Source organism: Heterodontus francisci, chromosome 20, assembly GCF_036365525.1.
Source record: "Heterodontus francisci isolate sHetFra1 chromosome 20, sHetFra1.hap1, whole genome shotgun sequence".
Taxonomy (NCBI): domain Eukaryota; kingdom Metazoa; phylum Chordata; class Chondrichthyes; order Heterodontiformes; family Heterodontidae; genus Heterodontus; species Heterodontus francisci.
The window spans coordinates 40,053,637-40,075,503 of record NC_090390.1 but is presented as its reverse complement, the minus strand read 5'-3'; the positions used below and the strand labels follow the sequence as shown (position 1 = coordinate 40,075,503).

Genomic DNA, 21,867 nt, shown 5'->3' with positions numbered 1-21,867 from the left:
TGCAGTTGTATCTTTGCAATTTACATTCAGATTCCAAAGTGAGCTTTGAGATCGTAGATCTGCTTTGCTGTCAACACCACAGGCACACACACACAAAAAATAACTTTCAGCTGTGCTGTGCAGAATGTTTTGGCAATCGCAATTGAAACTGGCCATTAGCGAGGTCGAGCCTTTCTCATCAGTAGATGTCAGGTTTGTCTGGTGAGTACGAACAATTGGTTAACGTTAATTTGTCGGGTTAATAAGGAGGGAAGACGTTTGTGACCTGTTCAGTCTAAATACTGAACGGGTAGTATTGTGTGCTTTTTCGTTAGGCATTTGCCTTTTCTTTTCCAGAAGCAAATTATTTAACTTTGCATTGCTGCATCCGATGGAGCTAGAGGAACAGTGGTGGAAAGGACAAATGGTTGCCGATATCCATCAGGCTCTTCGCATCAAGGTACATTTCTTATGTAAACAAAAGTGCAGGACCGTTAAACTACAGATAATATCTCTGTAGGCTCGTTTTACTTGTAAGGGTGACCAAGAAAGTTTTTTTTTGCCTGTTTAACCTTGAAGCCGGAGTTGTGCAGATGCTGACTCCTTACGATCTTTGGTTAGAAGCGTTTTTATTATATGCTTCTTTCTTCTTTGTACCTGTCTGCGTAATCGAGACAATTTGCTTCATTTTTAAATTGAGAAGTGTTCTTAAGAAGATAGGACGAAATAATGTGTTGTACATTTGGTTTAAATAATACGAACCCAGTGCAGTATTCAATTCCACAAATAGTACTGGTGCTTTAAGACTTTAGTGTTGTGCACTTCAACTTTTATTTAATTAACATTGTGTAGCTTTAGGATTGTCAACCAAAGGAAGGCAACTATTTGACTTTAAAAGTAAATCTATAACCATCCCACTGATTAAGATGAAGTTGTCCAAGAAAGCTCGGTTACTCTTGAGGCTTGTTTCCACAGTTGGTAAAATTTCTATTTCATACAATGGAATAGCTCACCCATCAGATAGCTTCAGTCGATACCTATTTGGTGTAGGACCCTCCTGAGCTGTGGATCTACTTGGATACAAAAGCTGTGACAGACCTGTACTTAATCAAGAATTCAACATATTCAAGAAATTTAAATATTTTTTAGAATTTGTCACATTTAATTTGTTTAAAAAATCCATTAGGAAGTTCCATCAATTTTTGTAAATTAATTTAATTGGCATACATTTGGCAAATCTCAACTCTAGTGTTTATGTAAAAATGGCAAAACTGAATCTAGTTTTAGAAACATCAGTATTTTAGTAGATACACTTTGGTAGGTGAAAAAAATGATTACATTCATATGACATTCTGGGATCTGTGCTTATGACAAAGCAAGAACTGTAAAATATTGGTTTGAGTTGCATAAAATTGGTATTGCAACTTTGATATTAAATATGTAAGCCTTTTTGGTGTTGAGGAAAATAATAATTTGTACCTGCTACAATAAATTCCATAGTTAGTGTAGTCTGACGACTATTCCCTTGTTTATATTGATTCCCATCTCTTTTTTTAGAGAGGCAACATTTGCAAGTTCTGTATTTGCTGTATTGATTCATCTGTAAATGCATTAGTGCTGCTGTTCCTAGTAGCAGTTTTCGGAAACTGCTTCTCTTTTAGACAGAAGGTCAAATTTAAGTCCATAACTATCAATACAGTCAGACATGAGCAACTCGCACACAAACCTAGTTTGTACTGAATGAAAAATGGCGTTCTGCTGAATATGCTATTGAATAATTTTGGATACGAGTTATTTGTTTGCTCCCTCTAATTTAGTGGAGCGGGTAATGCAAAGGCTATTTCAAAGTAGAGTGATTTAATTTAATTGTGATTCATTTTTAAGCTGGAGATGTTTCATTCCCACAGGATTTCACCACCCCCACCCCTGTATTCATATGGCATCTCCATACTTCACTTGATGATGTTTGGGTGGTATCAGATTAGAAACCTGTTTTAAAGGTATCCAAAAGTGAATGGTGGTATAAGGGTTAAAGGTAATAATCAGGAGAAATGTTTCTCTTGTGTACTATGCTAAGTGAAACTATAGTCCATAATGCTTTATAAAGCAAGTTTACAATTTTGTAAGACACACACCACACAGAAAATCTTCCTCTATTGATGATTAATGCTTTAGATTTTTCAAAAACAAATCTTATGCCATAGCTGTGTTGAACAGTGCTGATTTGGGTAGAGCAGGAAGACATATGTTACTTCTACTAACCCAATTAGGAATTGTTTTTATTTAAGTTTTTGGGTCTTTCTTCCTGTTTACAAACTAAATTTTGGCCTGGATCCTTCAGCATTGGGAGTAAATACAGAATTATATTAATGGGTTTATTCTCTTGTTCAGTCTACATTTTATCTGCAAATTTGCTTTTGTTGAGTGGAGTGCTTGCAGCTGATACTACATAGAGGACCTGTTGAATGGTGACAATTAAGCTATTTAATTTAGACTTGGGCATTCCAACTCTGGATGTTTGATTAAAACTTTAGTGCAAATCAATGGAATTCACATCAGGTTGTTCTAATGTAGTTCAATACAGATTCAATAGTAGCCTTCAAAAGGGAATTGGATAAATAATTGGAGGAAAAAAATTGCAGGAATATGAGGAAAGAGTGAAGGATTGGGGCTAACTGGCATGCCCTTCAAAAGAGCCGGTGCAGACTCGATGCCGAATTACTTTCTGTGCTGTATTCTAGGGCTAATGGATTTTATTTGGTTCAGGCTGCTATAGGCATGAGTATAAATCTTGCAATGTGCAGGGTTTTTTTTCCTGTTTTTTAAGTGCTCCAACATCAGAGAATTTCTGCCTCCCTTTTGAAAGGGAAGGTACATAGATCTTCCTGCTTTTTCTTCTCTATACATCTGACAAGGTGGACAGTTTCCACAGCTGTTGCCAGCTGCTGATAACTCACTTAAGTGGTCTTTGTCTAAGCGTGATTCTAGACAATGAATAATCTGCAGATACTCAATCATGGACAGCATCACGGTCACATTTAATTCCATCCTTTATGACCTGGTGAAAAGAGATATAGGGGTTTCTTCTCAGCCTTTGCCTGGTTTAACCGTAACAGTGTTTAATTTTAAAACACCGTGTTTTTAGCTTCCCCTCAGTGAAAGAACGCGGGAGAGCATGCTTCGGTTGCAAAACTGCCTTCTGGTTCAAACTGTCCTGTGGCTAGTTCAGAAAACCTGGACCAGCCAGTTAGTCATGTAAGAAGCTGGTTTACCCAGTCTGGGATTTGTGGATTGTATCACTTTTAGCAGGCCCTGGAATGTGCTTCCTTACACTTTCAATGGCTGCTGATCAAAATCCATTTAGGTTAATTGGAGCAGGGAATAGTCCTTCGTCTCCACAAGCAGTAAGTAAGTCTTGGTATGCAAACGTCCTTCCAGCCCAGTGTCTGATGATCTTCAAACAAGTCATTTCTTCAACAGTTTAAAATCAAAGTTCATATGACAAAATTAATATGCCTCATTTTTGGCAGGTGGGGGGTCTGCATGATACTTTGCTCAGTGTCCGCCCACGCCCTTCCAGCAGTTGTCGGCTAGCAGGAACCCTAGCTGCTGTTTTTCTCCATTTATTTTTTTTCCCCCTTTTTCTACCTATCCATTTTGGAGATGCTGAGGCAAATAGTAGTGCCCTCATCACTGCCATTGGTTTACTTGGCACAGTTAATAGATTGTGGAACTTTGCTGATCTATAGTGACTCTGTACCTCTTGAGGCATTGGTGCTGCCTGTCTGAGAAAGCATTTTAGTTAAATAAAACACTGTGCAGGTGATTACTTATGACAGTGACACCAAAACTTCTATTTTTTTCTTTGTCCCAAGTTTGTCATCTACGCTTGTACAGTCCTCACCTATCAAGTGAAGCTGCAAAGGTCATTTGGTGTTGCTGTTTAATATACCTAGAAGCAGCAAGATTGACTATTCGAACAAGACATATTACTTTTCCTTCTCTCAACCCACCCAATGATTCTCCCACTAACTATTCCCAGCTGATTGGGACTAGAAAATCATCATGCCTAGGAAAAATTAGAACACAAAACTCCAATATTAATTTCCTAGTTGATATGGCAAAGCTGCCTCACTGGTCCAATATGCAGTTTTTTTTAAAATTAACTAATGCATATATTTTGATAAGATGATCTTTACTTTTATATCACTGTTACTCCTTTTAAAGGTATGCTCTTGTTTACTATTTTCATTTTACTCAGGAGCTGAGATTACCACCCTACAAAAGCCACTCTCCTCAGCTGAACACCAGACGTTACTTTGCAGATCTTCTTGCAATCATCAGCAATCATTTTCATCTTTGCCCCACTGCTCGTCACCTTGCTGTTTACCTTCTAGATTTATTTATGGACCGTTATGATATTTCTGTTCAGCAGTTGCATCTGGTGGCACTCTCCTGTTTACTTTTGGCAAGTAAGTGACGTAAATTGTACATCTTTTTCTTGAATGTGAAATTTTTTTTCCAGATGTTTACATTTTTGATCTACATTTTGCAGTATTGTTTTTATAAACTCCAAAAACAAACCTGACATAACAATTTTGATTTTTATATATGTAGATACAATAATTTGTATTAAGAACTTTTGAAGGGAAAAATTTGCCTAAAGCAGGAATGTATCTTGCAAAATTCAAGTGCATGAATAGCCAAGATTGGCCTTCAAAGTGGATAAATGCATCAAGAAGGTTCCAGGGACAATCCTTTTCTGTGCTATGTCAGGTGACCTTCGTCAGGACAGCAAAGGATTCAAACCTAGCAATGGAATCTACTGTCTAGAAGCCAGATTTACGGATCCTGATTGCTGCCTAGTGACCCTACTTCAAGAGTGTTTGTACATGCAGCTATGTGGATAGATCAGCCATCATGGCCCTACAGTTGACCATTCTACATGCAATCACTCTGGAAGTTTGCAATTTGTGATTGATTACATCGTGGAGGTAGTGTAGCACTGTTCACAACTATGGATCTGTCCCTAGAAGTGTCCTCCAGAAACTTAAAAGACCAGGATAAATTGCTTCTATAATTTGCGGAGTTATTTTTAACGCTACATGGAAAACTACCTGTTGCATGGTTGGCTTAGTTATTGTGTGTTACTTGGAATCTAATGTTCCAAAATTAATTGTAGTTGTTGGAATCTATATACCAAACCACTTGCTCTTGTAGACTAAAATAAAAGCAGATGCTGAAAATCTGAAATAAAAACAGGAAATGCTGGAAATACTCAACAGGTCTGGCAGCATCTGTGGAGAGAAGCCGATTTGATGAAGGGTCACTGAGCTGAAACATTAACTGTGCTTCTGTCTCCACAGATGCTGCCAGACCTGCTGAGTATTTCAAGCATTTCCTGTTGTTTTATGCTCTTGTAGACTGTTTAATTAAAGAGCAAACCCAGGAACCCTTTCCAATGGTGTAAACCTCAAGATGCACCTTAGCCATGCTGGTAAACCCCAGAAGTTCTTTCTCCCGTTCCTCCTAGTTACCATATAATCAATAGTGCTTATAGATGATGCCTCTAAATTGAATAAAACTTCAAGATTTAGTGCATATTTATGAAATTTTTAATATCAGCAGACCTTCTATAGCAGCCCTCCTGTAGGTCTGAATGTGACTGGCTGCAAGTGTGATGCTGATCAAGTTGATCAAAGTGTAATTTTGTTTTGCATTTTAACCTCTTCGTTTCTTTGAGTTCCTCATTTTTCTCATTTGTATTAAATGACTACCTGCATCTTGCTTTATGCTTGTGTGTAATATACTTTATTAATACCAAAGGAAAATCCTGCAGTTGCTGGAAATCTGAAATAAAAAGCAGAAAATGCTGAAAATACTCAGCAGCTCAAGCAATATCTGTGGAAACAGAATTAACTTCTCCAATTGACCTGGATTGTTAACTTTCTTTCTCCTCAGATGCTCCCTGACTGGAGTATTTTCAGTTTTTTTTAAAAAATATTATAAACTTTATCAGCCTTTTGAAAGCTTTGCTTTTTTAGTGCTGGATCATTTTTTCCCAAAAAAATGCATCCTGAAAAGGTGATCCTGCTTAATAATTTCTCATTTTAGGAGTTTGTCTCCAATGCAACAGAATTGAGAGGTTGAAATATGCTGCTGAGGGGGGGAAAAAGACTTTATTAGAAAACCTAGATGGTATTTGGCAACATAATTTTATGTCTCTACAAGATGCAGAAACTTTATAATTTTTAAGAAAAAAAAGGCATGACGTGTATATAAGCAGCTTGATTTTCACCGCCCTTTACAATAAGCGGCTCCATAGTCATACCGGAGGACAGTCATGTTTCAGAATTATTTTGCTGGCATTTAGAAGGGAATAAATAGGAATGTATTGTTGGCAATAGCAATTGTGGCAAAAAGATTTAGGGACCTATGCACACACACAACCCTAAATGAGTTCATTCTAAACTCTGATGCCTGTATCCTAGCTCGTACCAAGTCCCATTCATTTATCAGCTTGTGCTCACTGAGCTACATTGGCTCCTAATCTGGCAACACCTCAATTTTAAAATTCTCATCTTTGTTTTCAAATCCCTCCAGAGCAGGCTCAAGGGGCCAAATGGCCTACGCCTGCTCCTACTTATGCTCTTGTTCGTAGAGTTTCTCTCAATTCAAAATATTAAAAACCTCAAGAAAATTATCCTTTAGCCTTAGTTATCAGTCTAGTTTATGTACTATAGCCTCATTGTTATCAGGCTCCAAAAGTTAAACTTTCTGACAAATCTGTACAGCACTCTTTCCAGGGCCAATGTATTCTAAGGTGCAGTGTCCAGAACTGTACACAGTGCTCCAGATGTGGTCTAACCAGGGCTTTGTATAACTACAGCAAAACTTTTCCCCTTTATATCCTAGCTCTTGTTAAGGTTTTTTTTTTTGTACCTGGCTACTACATTTTAGTAATCTGTGTGCATAGGTCCCTAAATTTTTTTGGATCTTCACTGTTCCTAGATGTTCATAATTTTAGAAAATGCTCAGATCTATCTTTTTTTGGTTCAAATTGGGTGTGCCTGTGCTGAAATTCATCTTTCCATAATTTTATGCTTCTATCTACACTACTTAAATCTCTGTGCCATTAGAAAACTTGGATATATGGCTCTTTATTGTGTTTGTTAATAAATATAGTGAATAAGTGAAGCCCCAGCAAAAATTCTTGTTGGATGCCATTTGTCACTTCCTTCCCATTAGAATACATACCCATTATCCCTACTTTCCATCTTCTACCTAACCAGGTCAATAATTTGTTATTAATTCCATGGGGCTATAGCTAACAGTCTCTTATGTGGAACCTTATCAAATGCCTTCTGGAAGTCAATTATAAACCACAGCCATAGAATCGTCCTACTACTGTTTTTGAGAAAGTAACAAAAGTATCAATTTAGGTTTGTTAAACATGAAATACCTTTACAAATCCATGTCGGCGCTCTCTAATCTGTTTTTAATTATAGATTCCACTAACTTTCCCATAACAAATATTAGACTAACAGTTCTCGAAATTCCTGAAATAAAAATAGAAAATGATGGAAACACTTTGCAGGTCTGGCAGCATCTGTGGAGAGAAACTAAGGTCACAGACCTGAAAGGTTAACTTTCATCAGAACTGTGAAAAGGTTAGCAATGTAATCGGCTTTGAACAAGTGAAAGGGCGGAAGAGGAGCAAAAGGGAAGGTCTGTGACAGTGGAAGGCAGGACAGATTAAATGACGAAAGGTTTCATGACGCAAGGCTAAAGGGAGTGGTAATGGGACAAGAAAAGAAACAAAAGGTGTCTAGATGAGGTGTGAATGGCAGGATGGCAAACTAAAGGGATTAAGAAAGAAATAAGCCAAAAAAGTCAAACCAACAAAAAAACAAAAACAAAATGGGGACAGAGGTTATGATCTAAAATTGTTGAACTCAATGGGCTGGATTTCACCAGTCCCCTGACATCGGGGGTCATGGCGGGGTGGGGCTTAGAAAATCCCTCTGGGAGAGGCCCGCCACAGGCCTCGACGCCGAGGAAGGCCCTGCTCCATATTAGCAGCAGTGGCAAGGCCTCATGGTGGTCTCCTTTCTCCCTCCCCACCGCCACTTGGCAATGTCCCCATCATTTCAATTTATTAAAATTAAGGAATAATTAGTTTGTTGCACCGGCCATTCCACTCCCATATTGTGGCTGGCACTCCCGCGCTGTCTGATCTCCAACAGGAGATCCAATGTGGGAAGCTGATGGGGAGGAGAATGAGGTAAGTATTTTAGGGGGCGGTGGGGGAAGAAAGAAAAAACAAACTTACCTGATTGGTTAAGGGGGTGATAGGAAGGGGTAAAGGTAAAAGTCTGAACTTTGGAGTGGGTGGGGGGGGTGTGGAGTGGTGTGGGGGAGGTCAGATACTCAAGATGAGTATTTGTGGGGGGGAATAAGAGGGGGTAGGAATGATATATAAGGCTATTTGGTGGGGGGGGTGGGGGGTGCGGTGGGAGAGGGCTGGAAAGATTGACAATTATCTAATAGTTCAAAATGCACTGTTTCTTTAAAAATAGAAACTGTCAGTGAGGGCACTAAGCCCTTTCAAATTGGCCGTGGTGCCATATGCTGCTGCCAGGGACGGAGCGCCCACCCCTCCATGTCACCAGGGGGTTGGGAGGGGTGGGAGTGGGCAGCTCTGGCAGTGTAAATGAGCCACTGCGCTGAATATTACAGCGGCTCCACGGGGCAAATCCCACGTGTGTTCCCCACCAACTTTGAAGCTGGCAGCAAGCTGGAAAAAGTCAGCCCAATGAGTCCAGAAGGCTGTAAAGTACTCAGCCAAGTTGAGGTGCTGTTCCACAGCTTGCGGTGAGCTTCATTGGAACACTGTCGCCAAGGACAAAGATCAGGGCGGGAGCATGGTAGAGAACTGAAATGACGGGCGACAGGAAGCTCAGGGTCATGCTTGTGGAGATGTTCTGCAAGATGGTCACCTAGTCTGCGTTTGATCTCCCACTGTAGAGGAGACCACATGAGCAGCAAATACAGTATACAATGCTTTGGAAGACTATGGGCTGAATTTTACTCGCTTGCCGTCCAAGATAGTGGCCTGCACGCGTGGCTATTACTCTGCAGAGCTGCCGTGATATTCGACAAGGTGGCTCATTTCCATGGCCATGGTGGACCGGCCCTCCCCACCGGATGATGTGGAGGGGGTGGGAGCTCCAGCAACGGCTACTAGGTGATCATCATAAGCTAAAAAGATAATTTTGCTGGAAGCTTGTATTTTTTAAATGTCTTTTAAAATTTCTTCAAAAAAATATAAATTCAGATCCCCAGTCAGTGGACCGTGGCGAAGTGGAACTAGAGAAAGACAGTGCACTCCTCCAGCCTCGGTCGTAAAAATAAACAGGTACAGAAAATAATCCAAAATAGCTAATGGAATGCTGGTCTTTATATCTAGAGGACTAGAATACATAGTCATGTTTCAGCTATTAAAAAGCCCTGGTTAGACCCCCCAACTGAAGTACAGTGAGCAGTTCTGCAAACCACACTGAAGGAAGGCCATATTAGTCTTGGAGGGAATGCAGCACACATTTGCCAGAATGATACTCTGACACCAAGGGCTAAATTAAGAGGAGGGATTATGCTGACTAGGGTTGTATTCCTTGGAATTTAGACAGCATGATTTGACTGAAGTTTAAAATATTAAGCAAAACTGATGGGGTAGATGGAGACAAACTATTTCTGCTGGTTGGGGTGTCTATAACTAGGGAGTATAGTTTTAAAAATTGGAGCTAGGCCTTTTAGGAATGAAGTTGAGAAGCAATTCTACACACCGGGTGGTAAAAGTTTGGAACACTCTTCTGCAAATGGCAATTAATGCTAGGTCAATTATTACTTTTTGATCTGTGATCGATTTTTAAAAGGCAGGTACATGGAGTTAGGTCACCAGATCAGCCATGATCTCATTGAATGGCAGAATAGGCTCGAGGGGCTAAATGGCCTAAATGAAGGGGGTGATTTGGACTTGACCTGCCAGAGGGCTGCCAACAGAGTTTGGGACTGAGTTTGTGGTAGCACTCCTGCTGCTGCTCCTGGCAATACATTTAGGTAAGAACTTTCAAGAAACTTACCTCTTTGGTGGCTTCTAGTGGTCCCTTTTTAAGGACTGCATGACGACCTGATTATGCTGAATGCAGCAGCCAATTTTAGGAAGGAGTGTCTTTTAACAGCATTAGGTCCCTCATTTACACTTGTTCTAAGGGTGTGCACCCAGGAGATTGGTGCAGGCTGTCCCACTGGTAAATTTGGTGTACTTTGCACCTAAAATTGAGTGCAACATCTACAAACTTCTACTGTTATTTCTTCTGATGAAGCCTTTCATGGAACATGCAAATCTGTCAGCAAGGCATGCCATTATTCTCTTTTTTTTTTGAGTGCCAGCAATTTTTGGCCTGGAATCCTTCCTCAGAATCACACCTGGTTGTTTGAAAAAACATTAAGTGCTTTCCTTTTGAAAGCAGTAATGTTAAAGTGAACACAGCTAATTTTTGTAATTAAAAAAAAAAAGTGAAATTCTAATCCTGAACCATTGTTTTCTTACTCTGCTTTTTCAAAAAAAAATACTGTAAATATGATTAACATAAACATGTTTGTTTCATTACTAATCAGGTAAGTTTGAGGAAAAAGAAGACCGCGTACCCAAACTTGAACAACTCAACAGTCTCAGTTGTATGACCAGTATGAACTTGGTGTTAAACAAACAGAACTTGTTGCACATGGAGCTCTTGTTACTAGAATCTTTTCAGTGGAACCTCTGCCTGCCGACTGCTGCCCACTTTATTGATTACTACCTCTCTGTTGCTGTACATGAAACTGATCTTCATGATGGAAGGCCTATGGTTTACTTGGAGAAGACCAAGTTATACACAGAAAAATACTCTGCCTACTTTCTAGAAGTGTCTTTACAAGGTATTTATAGTCAACACAAACTACTTCATTTAAAACAAAAATACTTCCTTTCTCTCTACCTATGACTTCCATTTAGTACAGAATTATTAGGGGCATCCTGCTGGGAGTTCACCCATCCCCACTCTTCTCCCATGCTGCTGGGGACTTTTCCTGCCCCTGCACCCCCTCTTTTCTCATGCTGCTGAAGACCAGTTGGGTCCCATTCATTTAAAGAATGTCTGTCTTTAAAAATGATGGGTAGGAAGTAAAGATTTGGACTGAGCAATAATAAAAGTATAGTAATAAATATCCAAGTAAAGATGTCATGTGCTTTGGAGGGGATTCTGGAGGTGGTGGTATTTCCATGATATTGCTGCTGCTGTTCTTCTCTGGTTGAGGGGTACTATAGAAGTAAGCTTGCTGAGTTGTCCAATGCAATCTGGCACACTTTAGCTACTGTATGCACTAAATATACAATGATAAAAGGATATTGAATCCAGTATTGTCCCACATTACAATCTGCTTATCTCCATTGTTCCCTTTTTCCAGTGTGTCTGAAATTTATGCTGCTGAAAAATGAGAAATTGCGTGTTAGCTGTGGCTTTGTTATTAGTACTCTCCCCTCCTGCATAGGAAGGTTGTGGGTTCAAGACCCACTTCAGGGCCTTGAGCGTAAAATTTGAGGTTGATACTCCAGTGGAGTACTGAGGAAGCATGAACTGTCTGAGATGCTGCCTTTTGATGAGTTATTAAATCAAAGCCCACTTTGCTCTCAATTGGATGTGAAAGATAACATACCACTATATTTCAAAGAGCAGGGGAGAGTCCAGCTTAATATTATTCAATCATTTGTATAAAAAAAAAATCTGGTTGTCATCACATGCTGTTTGTGGGAGCTTGCCTTGCTCAATTGGCTGCTGTCTTTCCTATTTTACAACATTGACTACACTTCTTCAAAAAGTACTTAATTAGCTGTGTGCTCTTGGATGTCCTGAGGTTGTGAAAGGTGCTAAATTTCATATCTTTCCTCCTTTTGAATAAAACTTTCCTGGAAGTGAATTTCCCAACAGTCCCAGAGTTGATTTGGTCTGCAGTATGTAGAATTTGGGCACGATCATCTTTTTCCCCATGAACTTTGGCCAACAGTTTAAAATTTCTGCCATTGGTTTTTAATTCTCTTTAGCCCTTAACAGTTTTTGAAGTACTTGGAACATTTAGCTTTAAAACTAAATGGAATCTGTTTGAGGGGAGATGTTGTGGACTGAAATGGGTGCACAAACACGATGTTGAAAGTACTAATTCTCATTTTCATCTGCCTCTTTACAAAATGTGGGCTGGGGAGAGATTTTCAGTACAACTGTGTGCAATATACTTGAGTGTAATGGTGCAATTTATTTATTTCTCAAAGATCACAATATACATCCTTTTTTTTTTTTGTAATTTGATTTTAAATGTATGAATATTGAGAATTTACTAATTGTCTTCTCAATCCATGTTCTGTTATAGCCTTGCTTACACTTTTCTATTCTTTGACTAACTAAAATGACTGACTAGTTTAATGTGGTCATTTTAAACTTTGCATAAACTATTGTAGCACTGACTGAAACTAAAGGTCCAAAAATTGCTGTGGCAGGCAAACAAACACACCCGCTGTTAGACATTTCCTTGCCCATTTTAATCTCGACGATATTTTGCTTCACTGGAAGTGCAAGGTGGAAACGGTGCAGTGCATCTACAGAGCATCAGGGTGAATAGGATAAGCAACTGTGTATCTCCTTAACCAGTCAGATTGAAGGAATTGGAAATGAACAGTAAGGTCTGAACAAGGATGTGTAAGTTAGAATGGTGAATTCAATGTCACATCAGGTACAGGAAAGAAAGGGGGGGAGGGAAAGGTTGGATTAAAGAGAAGTTACTTTTTTTTTTAAAAAACTCCAACAATTCAAACCTGAAGGAATGAGACTCCACATTTGTAATAGTTAATTTTCAGTCCCAGAGAGGTTCGCTACCAGGAATTAACACTTATCACACTGTTAAAAGGCTATTTTGGACTGAAATGGACAAGTTCTAACTTCCTGTGGCCAGTTTAGTTTGTATGTACTGTGCAAACAGACAAACAGCATACCGCTCGATGCATTTGAATAAGAATTCAGACAGTGAGATGCATCACTCGCTTTGTGAAGGGTGCATCTCAGACAACAACTTGTATATTTCTGCATTTAATTGGCGATCTGCCCTCTCCTGTTGTGGGATTTATACCTAAATAATGGAAAGTGCTATTATTTTGACAGAAATTTTTGGGCCATTATGTGCAAAGCATGTGAGTACAATAAAATAACAAATTTCATTGTGGAGAAAATTTTCATGCAAATCAAATGAAATTTCTGAATTTGTTTTTTGTTGGTTAATACCTGAAGCACTTTTGCTGTGACTCATCTATAACGGTGGCTTGAGGCAGTTTATCACTAGTCCTTCAACTAAAGATAAAGTGAACTACATAGGAAGTTACTTTGGTATTTTCAACGATTCTGGGGACTTTGCACAAAAGTGTTCCAATTCCAAAAAAAACACATTCATTTATATAGACCCTGTTTCACAACCTCTAGATATTTTACAGACAATGAGTTATAAAGAAATCATTGATCCTCTTGTGGAATATTAATATTGTGCAAGGTGTCAGTTGTGGTTCAGTTGGTAGCACTGTCAGCTCCTGAGACACAAGGTTGTGGGCTCAAATGCTGATGGTGCACTGCACTGTTAGAAATGCCGTCTTTCGGATGAGATGTTAAACCAAGACCTCGTCTGCGCTCTCAGGTGGACCCATGGCACTATATTGAAGAGCAGGAAAGCTATCCTTGGTGTCCTGCCCAATATCAATCGATCAACATCACAAAAATATTATCCATGCATTATTACATTGCTGTTGAGGGAGCCTACTAAGTTTCCTATCTTACAGTAGTGACTACACTTCAGATGTACTTCAATGCCAGTAATGGTGTTGAGGCAAAAAGTTACAATAAATGGCATAAACAGCTGATAAGAACCCAAATTCTGGTAGAAAAGAAAATGACTAAAAATGTTGATTTGCTTTGTCTTTTAAATTTTTCTGTATACAGCTCCGCACCAAGCGATCCTGATTAAGGCAGTTAAACTACTGAGTGGTGCAATAACTGTTAATTATGCTAATTATTGGAGGTTTCTTGAACTTTTAAATTCCATATTTTGCCAGTGAAATTTACATCTATAGCTGCAAGTTAAAGAAGCCTTTCATCTATTCCAGCACAGTGGTGCAGTGGTTAGCACTGCAGCCTCACAGCTCCAGGGACCCGGGTTCGATTCTGGGTACTGCCTGTGTGGAGTTTGCAAGTTCTCTCTGTCTGTGTGGGTTTTCCCCGGGTGCTCTGGTTTCCTCCCACAGCCAAAGACTTGCAGGTGATTTGTAAATTGCCCCTAGTGTAGGTAGGTGATGGGGAATATGGGATTACTGTAGGGTTAGTATAAATGGGTGGTTGTTGGTCGGCACAGACTCGGTGGGCCGAAGGGCCTGTTTCAGTGCTGTATCTCTAAATTTAAAAAAAATTTTTTTTATCTTTATTGGTACACACAAGATGCTATGGCATTTTAAAAAAAAAAAAAAAAATCTAACAGCAGGTTTTGCTATTCTGCATGACTTGCATTTCTGATGTGTTGGGGAGGTGGGCAAAGGAAATGTTTGCCTGGAAGCTTCGTTTATAATTTTAAAAGACATGGAAGTGATGATGCTTCCGACCTTTTATGCTGGGCCATTCTGATTTTTAAAAATGCACATTCAGGTTGAGTCTGTCCTGATGCCTTTGTAGATTCTGCTACCTACTTGGCAGTGACATGCAGGATTGCCTTCAAAGGGTTTGGGGTTGATCAGCCAGGTACTGTTTATTATCTGTTTATATTATACAGTGTACAACAGCAACATGGTTGACTCTTGAGTGCCCTCTGAAATGGCATAGCAAGCCATTCTGTTGTATCAAACTTCTACAAAGTCAATAAGGAATGAAACCAGACGGACCACCCGGCACTGACTGAGGCACCGGAAACGACAACTGCAAACCCAGCCCTGTTGACCCTGCAAAGTCCTCCTTACTAACATCTGGGGGCTTGTGCCAAAATTGGGAGAGCTGTCCCACAGACTAGTCGAGCAGCAACCTGACCTAGTCATACTCACTATCAAAGCTTACCGACCATATCCCAGACAGCACCATTACCAGCCCCGGGTATGTCCTATCCCACAGGCAGGACAGACCCAGCAGAGGTGGCAGCACAGTGGTTTACAGTTGGGAGGGAGATGCCCTGGGAGTCCTCAACATTGACTCCGGTCCCCATGAAGTCTCATGGCATCAGGTCAAACATGGACAAGGAAACCTCCAGCTGTTTACCACCTACTGTTCACCCCCTGCCCCCAACCCCCCACCCCGGTCTCAGCTGATGAATCAGTACTCCTCCATGTTGAACACCACTTGGAAGAAGCACTGAGGGTGGCAAGGGTGCAGAATGTACTCTTGGGGGACTTGAAGTCCATCACCGAGTGGCCTGGTAGCACCATTACTGATTGAGCTGGCAGAGTCCTAAAGGACATAGCTGCTGATTGGGCCTGCGGCAGGTGGTGAGCAAACCAAGAGGGGCGAAACATATTTCACCTCGTTGCCAACCTGCCTGTCGCAGATGCATCTGTCCATGACAGTATTGGACCACCGCACAGTCCTTGTGGAGACGAAGCCCTTTACATTAAGGATACCCTCCATCGTATTGTGTAGCACGACCACTGTGCTAAATGTGATCGATTTAGAACAGATCTAGTAACGCAAAACTGGGCATCCTTGAAATGCTGTGGGCCATCATTGGCGGCAGCAGAATTGTACTCCACCACGATCTGTAACCTCATGACCCAGCATATCCCTCACTCTACCATTGCCATTAAGCTGGGGATCAACCCTGGTTCAATGAAAAGTGCAGGAGGGCATGCCAGGAGCTACACCAGGCATACCTAAAAATGAGGCTTCAACCTGGTGAAGCTACAACCCAGGACTAGTGTGCCAAACAGCAGAAGCAGCATGCGATAGACTGAGCTGAGCAATTCCACAACCAATGGATCAGATCTAAACTCTGCTGTCCTACCAGTAGTGAATGGTGGTGGGCGATTAAACAACTAACTGGAGGAGGTGGCTCCACTAATATCCCATCCTCAATGATGGGGGAGCCCAGCACATTAATGCCGAAGATAAAGCTGAAGCATTTGCAACAATCTTCAGCCAGAAGGGCCGAGTGGATGATCCATCTCTACCTCCTCCTGAAGTCTCCAGCATCACAGCTGCTAGTCTTCAGCCAATTCGATTCAATCCACATGCTATCAAGAAATGGCTGAAGGCACTGGATGCTGCAAAGGCTATGGGCCCTGACAATATTCCAGCGATAGTACTGAAGACCTGTGCTCCAGAACTTGCAGTGCCTCCTAGCCAAGCTGTTCCAATACAGCTACAATACTGGCATACACCCGGCAATGTGGAAAATTGCCCAGGTATGTCCTGTACACAAAGTAGGACAAATTTAACTGGGTCAATTACTACCCCACCAGTCTACTCTCAATCAACAGTAAAGTGATGGAAGGTGTCATCGACCAGTGCTATCAAATGGCACTTGCTAAGCAATAACCTGCTCAGTGACACTCCGTTTGGGTTCCGCCAGGGCCACTCAGCTCCTGACCTCATTACAAGAGCTGGACTTGGTGCGGTGAGAGTGACTGTCCTTGATATCAAGGCAGCATTTGACTGAGTAAGGCATCAAGGAACCCTAGCAAAACTGAAGTCAATGGGAATCGGGTGGTGGGGAGAAGCTCTTCATAGCTAGGGCAAAGGAAATGGTTGTGATTGTTGGAGGTCAGTCATCTGAGCTCCAGGACATCACTGCAGGAGTTCCTCAGGGTGGTGTCCTAGTCCCAACCATCTTCAGCTGTTTCATCAATGACCTTCCTTCAATCATAAGGTCATAAGTGGGGATGTTTGCTGCTGATTGCACTATGTTCAGCACCATTTGCGCTTCCTCAGATACTGAAGCAGCCCATGTCCATATGCAGCAAGGCTTGGACTGATGTGTGGCATGAATGTTACTTGCCACTTAAGTGCCAGGCAATGATTATCTCCACAAGAGAGAATCTAACCATCTCCCTTTGACATGCAATGGCATTACGATCACTGAATCCCTCACTATCAACATCCTGGGGGTTACCATTGACTAGAAATTGAACTGAAGTAGCAATATAAATACCATGGCTACAAGAGCAGATCAGAGGCTAGGAATCCTGCAGCGAGTAATTCTCCTGACTCCCCAAAGCCTGTCCACTGTCTACAAGGCACAAGTCAGGAATGTGATGCAATACTCTCCACTTGCCTGGATGGATGCAGCTCCAACAACACAAGAAGCTCGACACCATCCAGCACAAAGCAACCTGCTTGATTGGCACTCCCTGCACTACAGATGCACAGTGGCAGCAGTGTGTACCATCTATAAGATGTACTGCAGAAATGCACCAAGGCTCCTTCACTAGCACCTTCCAAACCTGTGACCTGTACCACCTACAAGGACAAAGGCAGCAGATGCACGGGAACACCACCACCTGCAAGTTCCCCTCCAAGCCACACCATCCTGACTTGGAACTATATTGTCGTCCTGTCGCTGGGTCAAAATCCTGGAACTCCCTTCCTAACAGCACTGTGGGTGTACCTACCCCACATGGACTGTAGCAGTTCAAGGTGGCTCACCATCACCTTCTCGAGGACAATTACGGATGGGCAATAAATGCTGGCCAAGCCAGTGACGCTCACATCCCATGAACTGCCTTATTTTTATTCGTTCTAATTCCAACATATGGGGAATGTACCATTGGATGGCAAAGGACAAGACTTGACTTGACCAACTCCATGAGCAGCTCACCCTCCCCTTCTGTAGCCATCAAATAGAAGATCAGATGCAAGTCTTTATCACTTTCTGCAGATACCTGCCTTTCCCTTCATTTGTCAGTCCCTTCTCAATTGCCTGTCTCTTCCCTTGGCAAAACCTGGTAATGGTTTGACATGCATTTTGAGACTTTTTGAACGCTTTTATAATGCCCTCTTTTGACACTTCCCTTTTAACTGACCACTTGTATGCTATTTTCCATTCCCACCAATAGTATGTTACCTAAACCCGATCACTTCTGCACCTAGACCTTTGAATATGTAATTATGAAAATGACGGACCAACAAATTTTGAGAGGTTACTGTTTTGGGGAAATTTGCACCAGTTCTTCGTTTTAGAAGTGGCTTATGCAATCAAGTGAAAATTGACTCCAGTGTGTGTGAAACCAATCTGCGTGCCTTTTTCTCATTTTCACCTATTCCTTGTACAGAGTTTCTTCTAGAAAAGCACAGAAGGGAAGAATCATAGATAAATTTGATTTAGTTATACCTTTCTTTGCACTAATGTTACTTCATAATAGTGCATTCTGCAGCACTTTTCAAAATCTACATTGCTAAGCTAAATTTGTTTTTTAGAATTTTTTTAAAACTCTGTATAATCTCAATTTAAAAATGTACTTCATTCCTATTCCCATTGTTTTTATTCATCATGGGTTTTGGGCATTACTGAGGTCTGTATTTATTGCCCTTGAAGATGCTGGTGAATCACCTTCCTGAAGACATTTGAGTGGCTTGCTAGACTATTTGAGGGCAGTAAAGAATCAACCACATTGCTGTGGGTCTGGAGTTGTGTGTAGGCCAGTGCAGGTAAGGATGCCAGATTTCCTCCCCTAAAGGACATAAATTTTCTGTGTTTCTAGTGAGCCAGTCTGCCATTTTCAATGTCACCATTACTGATGATAGCAAATTTATTTTAACAGAATTTAAATTCCCCAGTTGCCATGGTGGGATTTGAACTTGAGGGCTGAATTTTACGCCCTGCCAGTGGGTCGGATGGTGTGGGGGTGGCATAAAATTGAGCCAGGGGCTCCAGGAGGCCTTCCCGCCCCGCTCCTGCCTCCAGCCAACATAGCAGCGTTTGGGAGGGGAAACGACCCACCTGAGGCCAATCAAGGCCCTTAAGTGGCCACTTAAAGGGCCCTCGCCCACCTCCACAGGTATTTTACCCATGGCAAGCGGGCTTTCCTCCTTTTCTGTCTGTCTCCCCTCACGGCCGGTCCCGGCTCCATGGCAACCCGCTTGGTCGGCTGGGCTGCAGTCCCAACAGTGGCCACTGCTCCTGGTGGCATTGCCAGCCCACTGATAGGCCAGCAGCTCACTGAGGTGGGACCTTCTCCCCCAAACGGGTGGAAGTCCCACCTCGGGACAATTAAAGCCCGGGGACCTGTAAAATGCGGGTTGTATCCACAGGCTAGGCGGAAGTGGGTCTGCCATCACCTTTTTACAGTAAAATCCAGCCCCATGTCTCCGGTATTAGTCCAGGCATCTGGATTACTACCGGTCCAGTAACATAACCTCTACGCAACCAAAAATCTATAACAACTCTACCTCAAATGAATACATAATTATATCATTGTTTCATTAGGTCAATGTACATTCAGTAAAGCTGTAGTCCAGTAAAATTAGTCCAACTACTTTTTTAAGTGTTTATTTTAACTCTTCTAGCTGTCTAAAGACATTTACAGTTGGAAATTTCTGTGGGATGATCACCCATACATAAGGAAAGTTCATCTGCTAATCACACTTACTGTGATTATTACAAGTGTCTATATCCATACTCAAAGGATTGTAGTTATTTCACAGGTGAATTTTTGTGATGTCTGAGATCCTCATTGCCAGTCAGAATAACTTTTTTTGACTTTTCTAATCTTCTCGGTGGAAAGATCCTTGTAGGCAGCTTTGCTACAATGTTCTACAGCAAAATACTGCTTTGAACTGGATAAATGCTCACTAAATCTAATTAGTTGCAGTGCTGGACAATAATGTAATTTAATGTATCAGTAAATTAAATGTATGGGCTTTCAATTTAGTCAATTCTTTTATCTCTACAGATCATGGCTTTCTAAATTATTTTCCTTCAATAGTTGCTGCTGCTTGCATAGCTGCATCTCGAGCTGTTCTTAAACTCTCTCCTTTATGGCCTGTTCGACTGCATCGCCTTACTGCTTATGCATGGGATGCTCTGTTACCCTGTATTGAACGTCTGTTGATGTAAGTTCAATTTGTGTAATGTAATTATTTTTAATAGTGGTTGCTGCACTTGGCTCTCTAATTTTTTTGTTTGATTGTAGTGCTCATGACAATGATGTAAAAGAAGCCAACAAGCAGAAAGGTGAACCGAAAGGTGAACAGACCGCTTTCTCAACTCATCCTGTAGCTTCCTCCCAAACCCGGATTGAGCAGCAGACTCCATCATACTTGCACCCGAAGCATTCGCAACTATTGCAGTACTCTCATCAACCGCCCTTGCAGCAGAGTTGTCAATCTGCCTTTTCAACTGGTCAGGCGACAAGATACACAATACCAACGTGCCCTTCCAATCTCCAAGCTAATCTTGCAACCCATGGACCCATACAAGCTAATGCTGCTATGTCATTAGCTGCAACTATAGAAGTTAAATCTTGTATTAATGTTCCTTATAACCGCAGCTACCAAGTTAATGGCCATTAAACATGAACAACACCATGCTTTGAAAGACAATTGCATGAACATGAACAAATTATTAAAATGTAACACTTAAGTGTGGGACTAGCTCTATTAGTAACTTTATATTTTGAAATAGTAAAATTTTTTCTATGTCCAGAATAAGAAAAGCAACAACGCAACAATTTATTTTGTAGGTGTTGGGGATTATTGGGCACTAATAATTACAGAAATAATGAGAAATACCTCCCTAAATGCTTGTATTTTACCTGACAGCAGGTTGATTTGAGATTATGAAAGACTGACTGATTAACAGGACAAAACACCAGTTTGGGAGGATTAATCCTTGTCCTCAGGAATTGACTATGATTTCAGTCAGTTTATTCATGCTGCCCTCTTCTGTACACCTGATGTACGAAACCATGATTAATAACTACAATGTTAATGACAGCATTTTCTGGTATTGTCATTATTTCTGACCCAAGAGTTTACATGTTAATTGGGTGCTTATTGTGTAATACAATGTGCTATCTTTAATCTTTTTAACACCTTTATGGAGGGAAACCACTTTTGACAATTGGTAATTACCTCATTAGTTACACTTTAATTGTAACTACATAATCACTGTCGAGACTGATAAATGTACTGCTGGAATGCAACAACAGTTTCAATGTTCAATTTATTTCTAAAATAGCTGATCATTTGTCTCTTTTTCAAATCTGATTTATATTTTTACAATACATAATTTGTTTGCACTACCTGGAATACAGTAGCAGTCTCCTGTTTTTCAGGCACTTATAATTTTTTTGGTTGCTTTTGTGTGTATGTTAAAGTAAATAGATCTGCTTTTGGACTATTGGAAGCTCCTCCCCTAACATGTCACTAGTGTTTAAAAACTGCTTTGCTTTTGCTTTTTAATTAATCATCATCCATTTAACCGTCACACCTCCTATTTTCTGTAGATGGTTCTGAAAGTTGATACTAAATGTTTGAGCATTAAAAATGCTTTCTGTTTATATAAAAAAAAAATTGCTTATTTTAATCAATATTAAATTTAAAACATGCTGTTTTTGCATAAGCCTTTCAAAGAGTAAGCAATACTTTGCACTTGTGCAAAAGAATTAGTGGCATAAATGTGATCCTTTATTCAGAGTGTAACTACATTGCTTTCCAGACTCTTAATATGTCCTCAGAATAAATCTATTTTTTTTATAAGGTATATGGTACCAATCCCAAAATGGAAAACTTCGCTAAGTGCTATGCATTTCTGAAGTAGACAGTGGTTTTAAATAAAATTTAT

At 40.7% G+C, this 21,867-nt stretch overlaps 1 protein-coding gene across 1 annotated transcript; it reads left to right on the top strand.

Annotated features, from left to right (window-relative positions):
* Positions 1-10: 10 nt before the first annotated feature.
* On the top strand, positions 11-21,845 carry ccnj (cyclin J). Its single transcript, XM_068053331.1, has 6 exons — positions 11-201; positions 337-439; positions 4,241-4,451; positions 10,660-10,959; positions 19,976-20,135; positions 20,216-21,845. The coding sequence occupies exons 2-6, from the start codon at positions 371-373 to the stop codon at positions 20,592-20,594; spliced, it is 1,119 nt and encodes a 372-aa protein (XP_067909432.1). The 5' UTR covers positions 11-201; positions 337-370; the 3' UTR covers positions 20,595-21,845.
* Positions 21,846-21,867: the final 22 nt, after the last annotated feature.

Excerpts from the sequence above, each read along its gene's own strand:
- ccnj (XM_068053331.1), top strand. The coding sequence starts at position 371 with ATGGAGCTAGAGGAACAGTGGTGGAAAGGACAAATGGTTGCCGATATC. Across the intron at positions 10,960-19,975 it reads TCTAGAAGTGTCTTTACAAG|ATCATGGCTTTCTAAATTAT; the intron begins GTATTTATAGTC and ends TTATCTCTACAG. Across the intron at positions 20,136-20,215 it reads TGTATTGAACGTCTGTTGAT|TGCTCATGACAATGATGTAA; the intron begins GTAAGTTCAATT and ends GTTTGATTGTAG.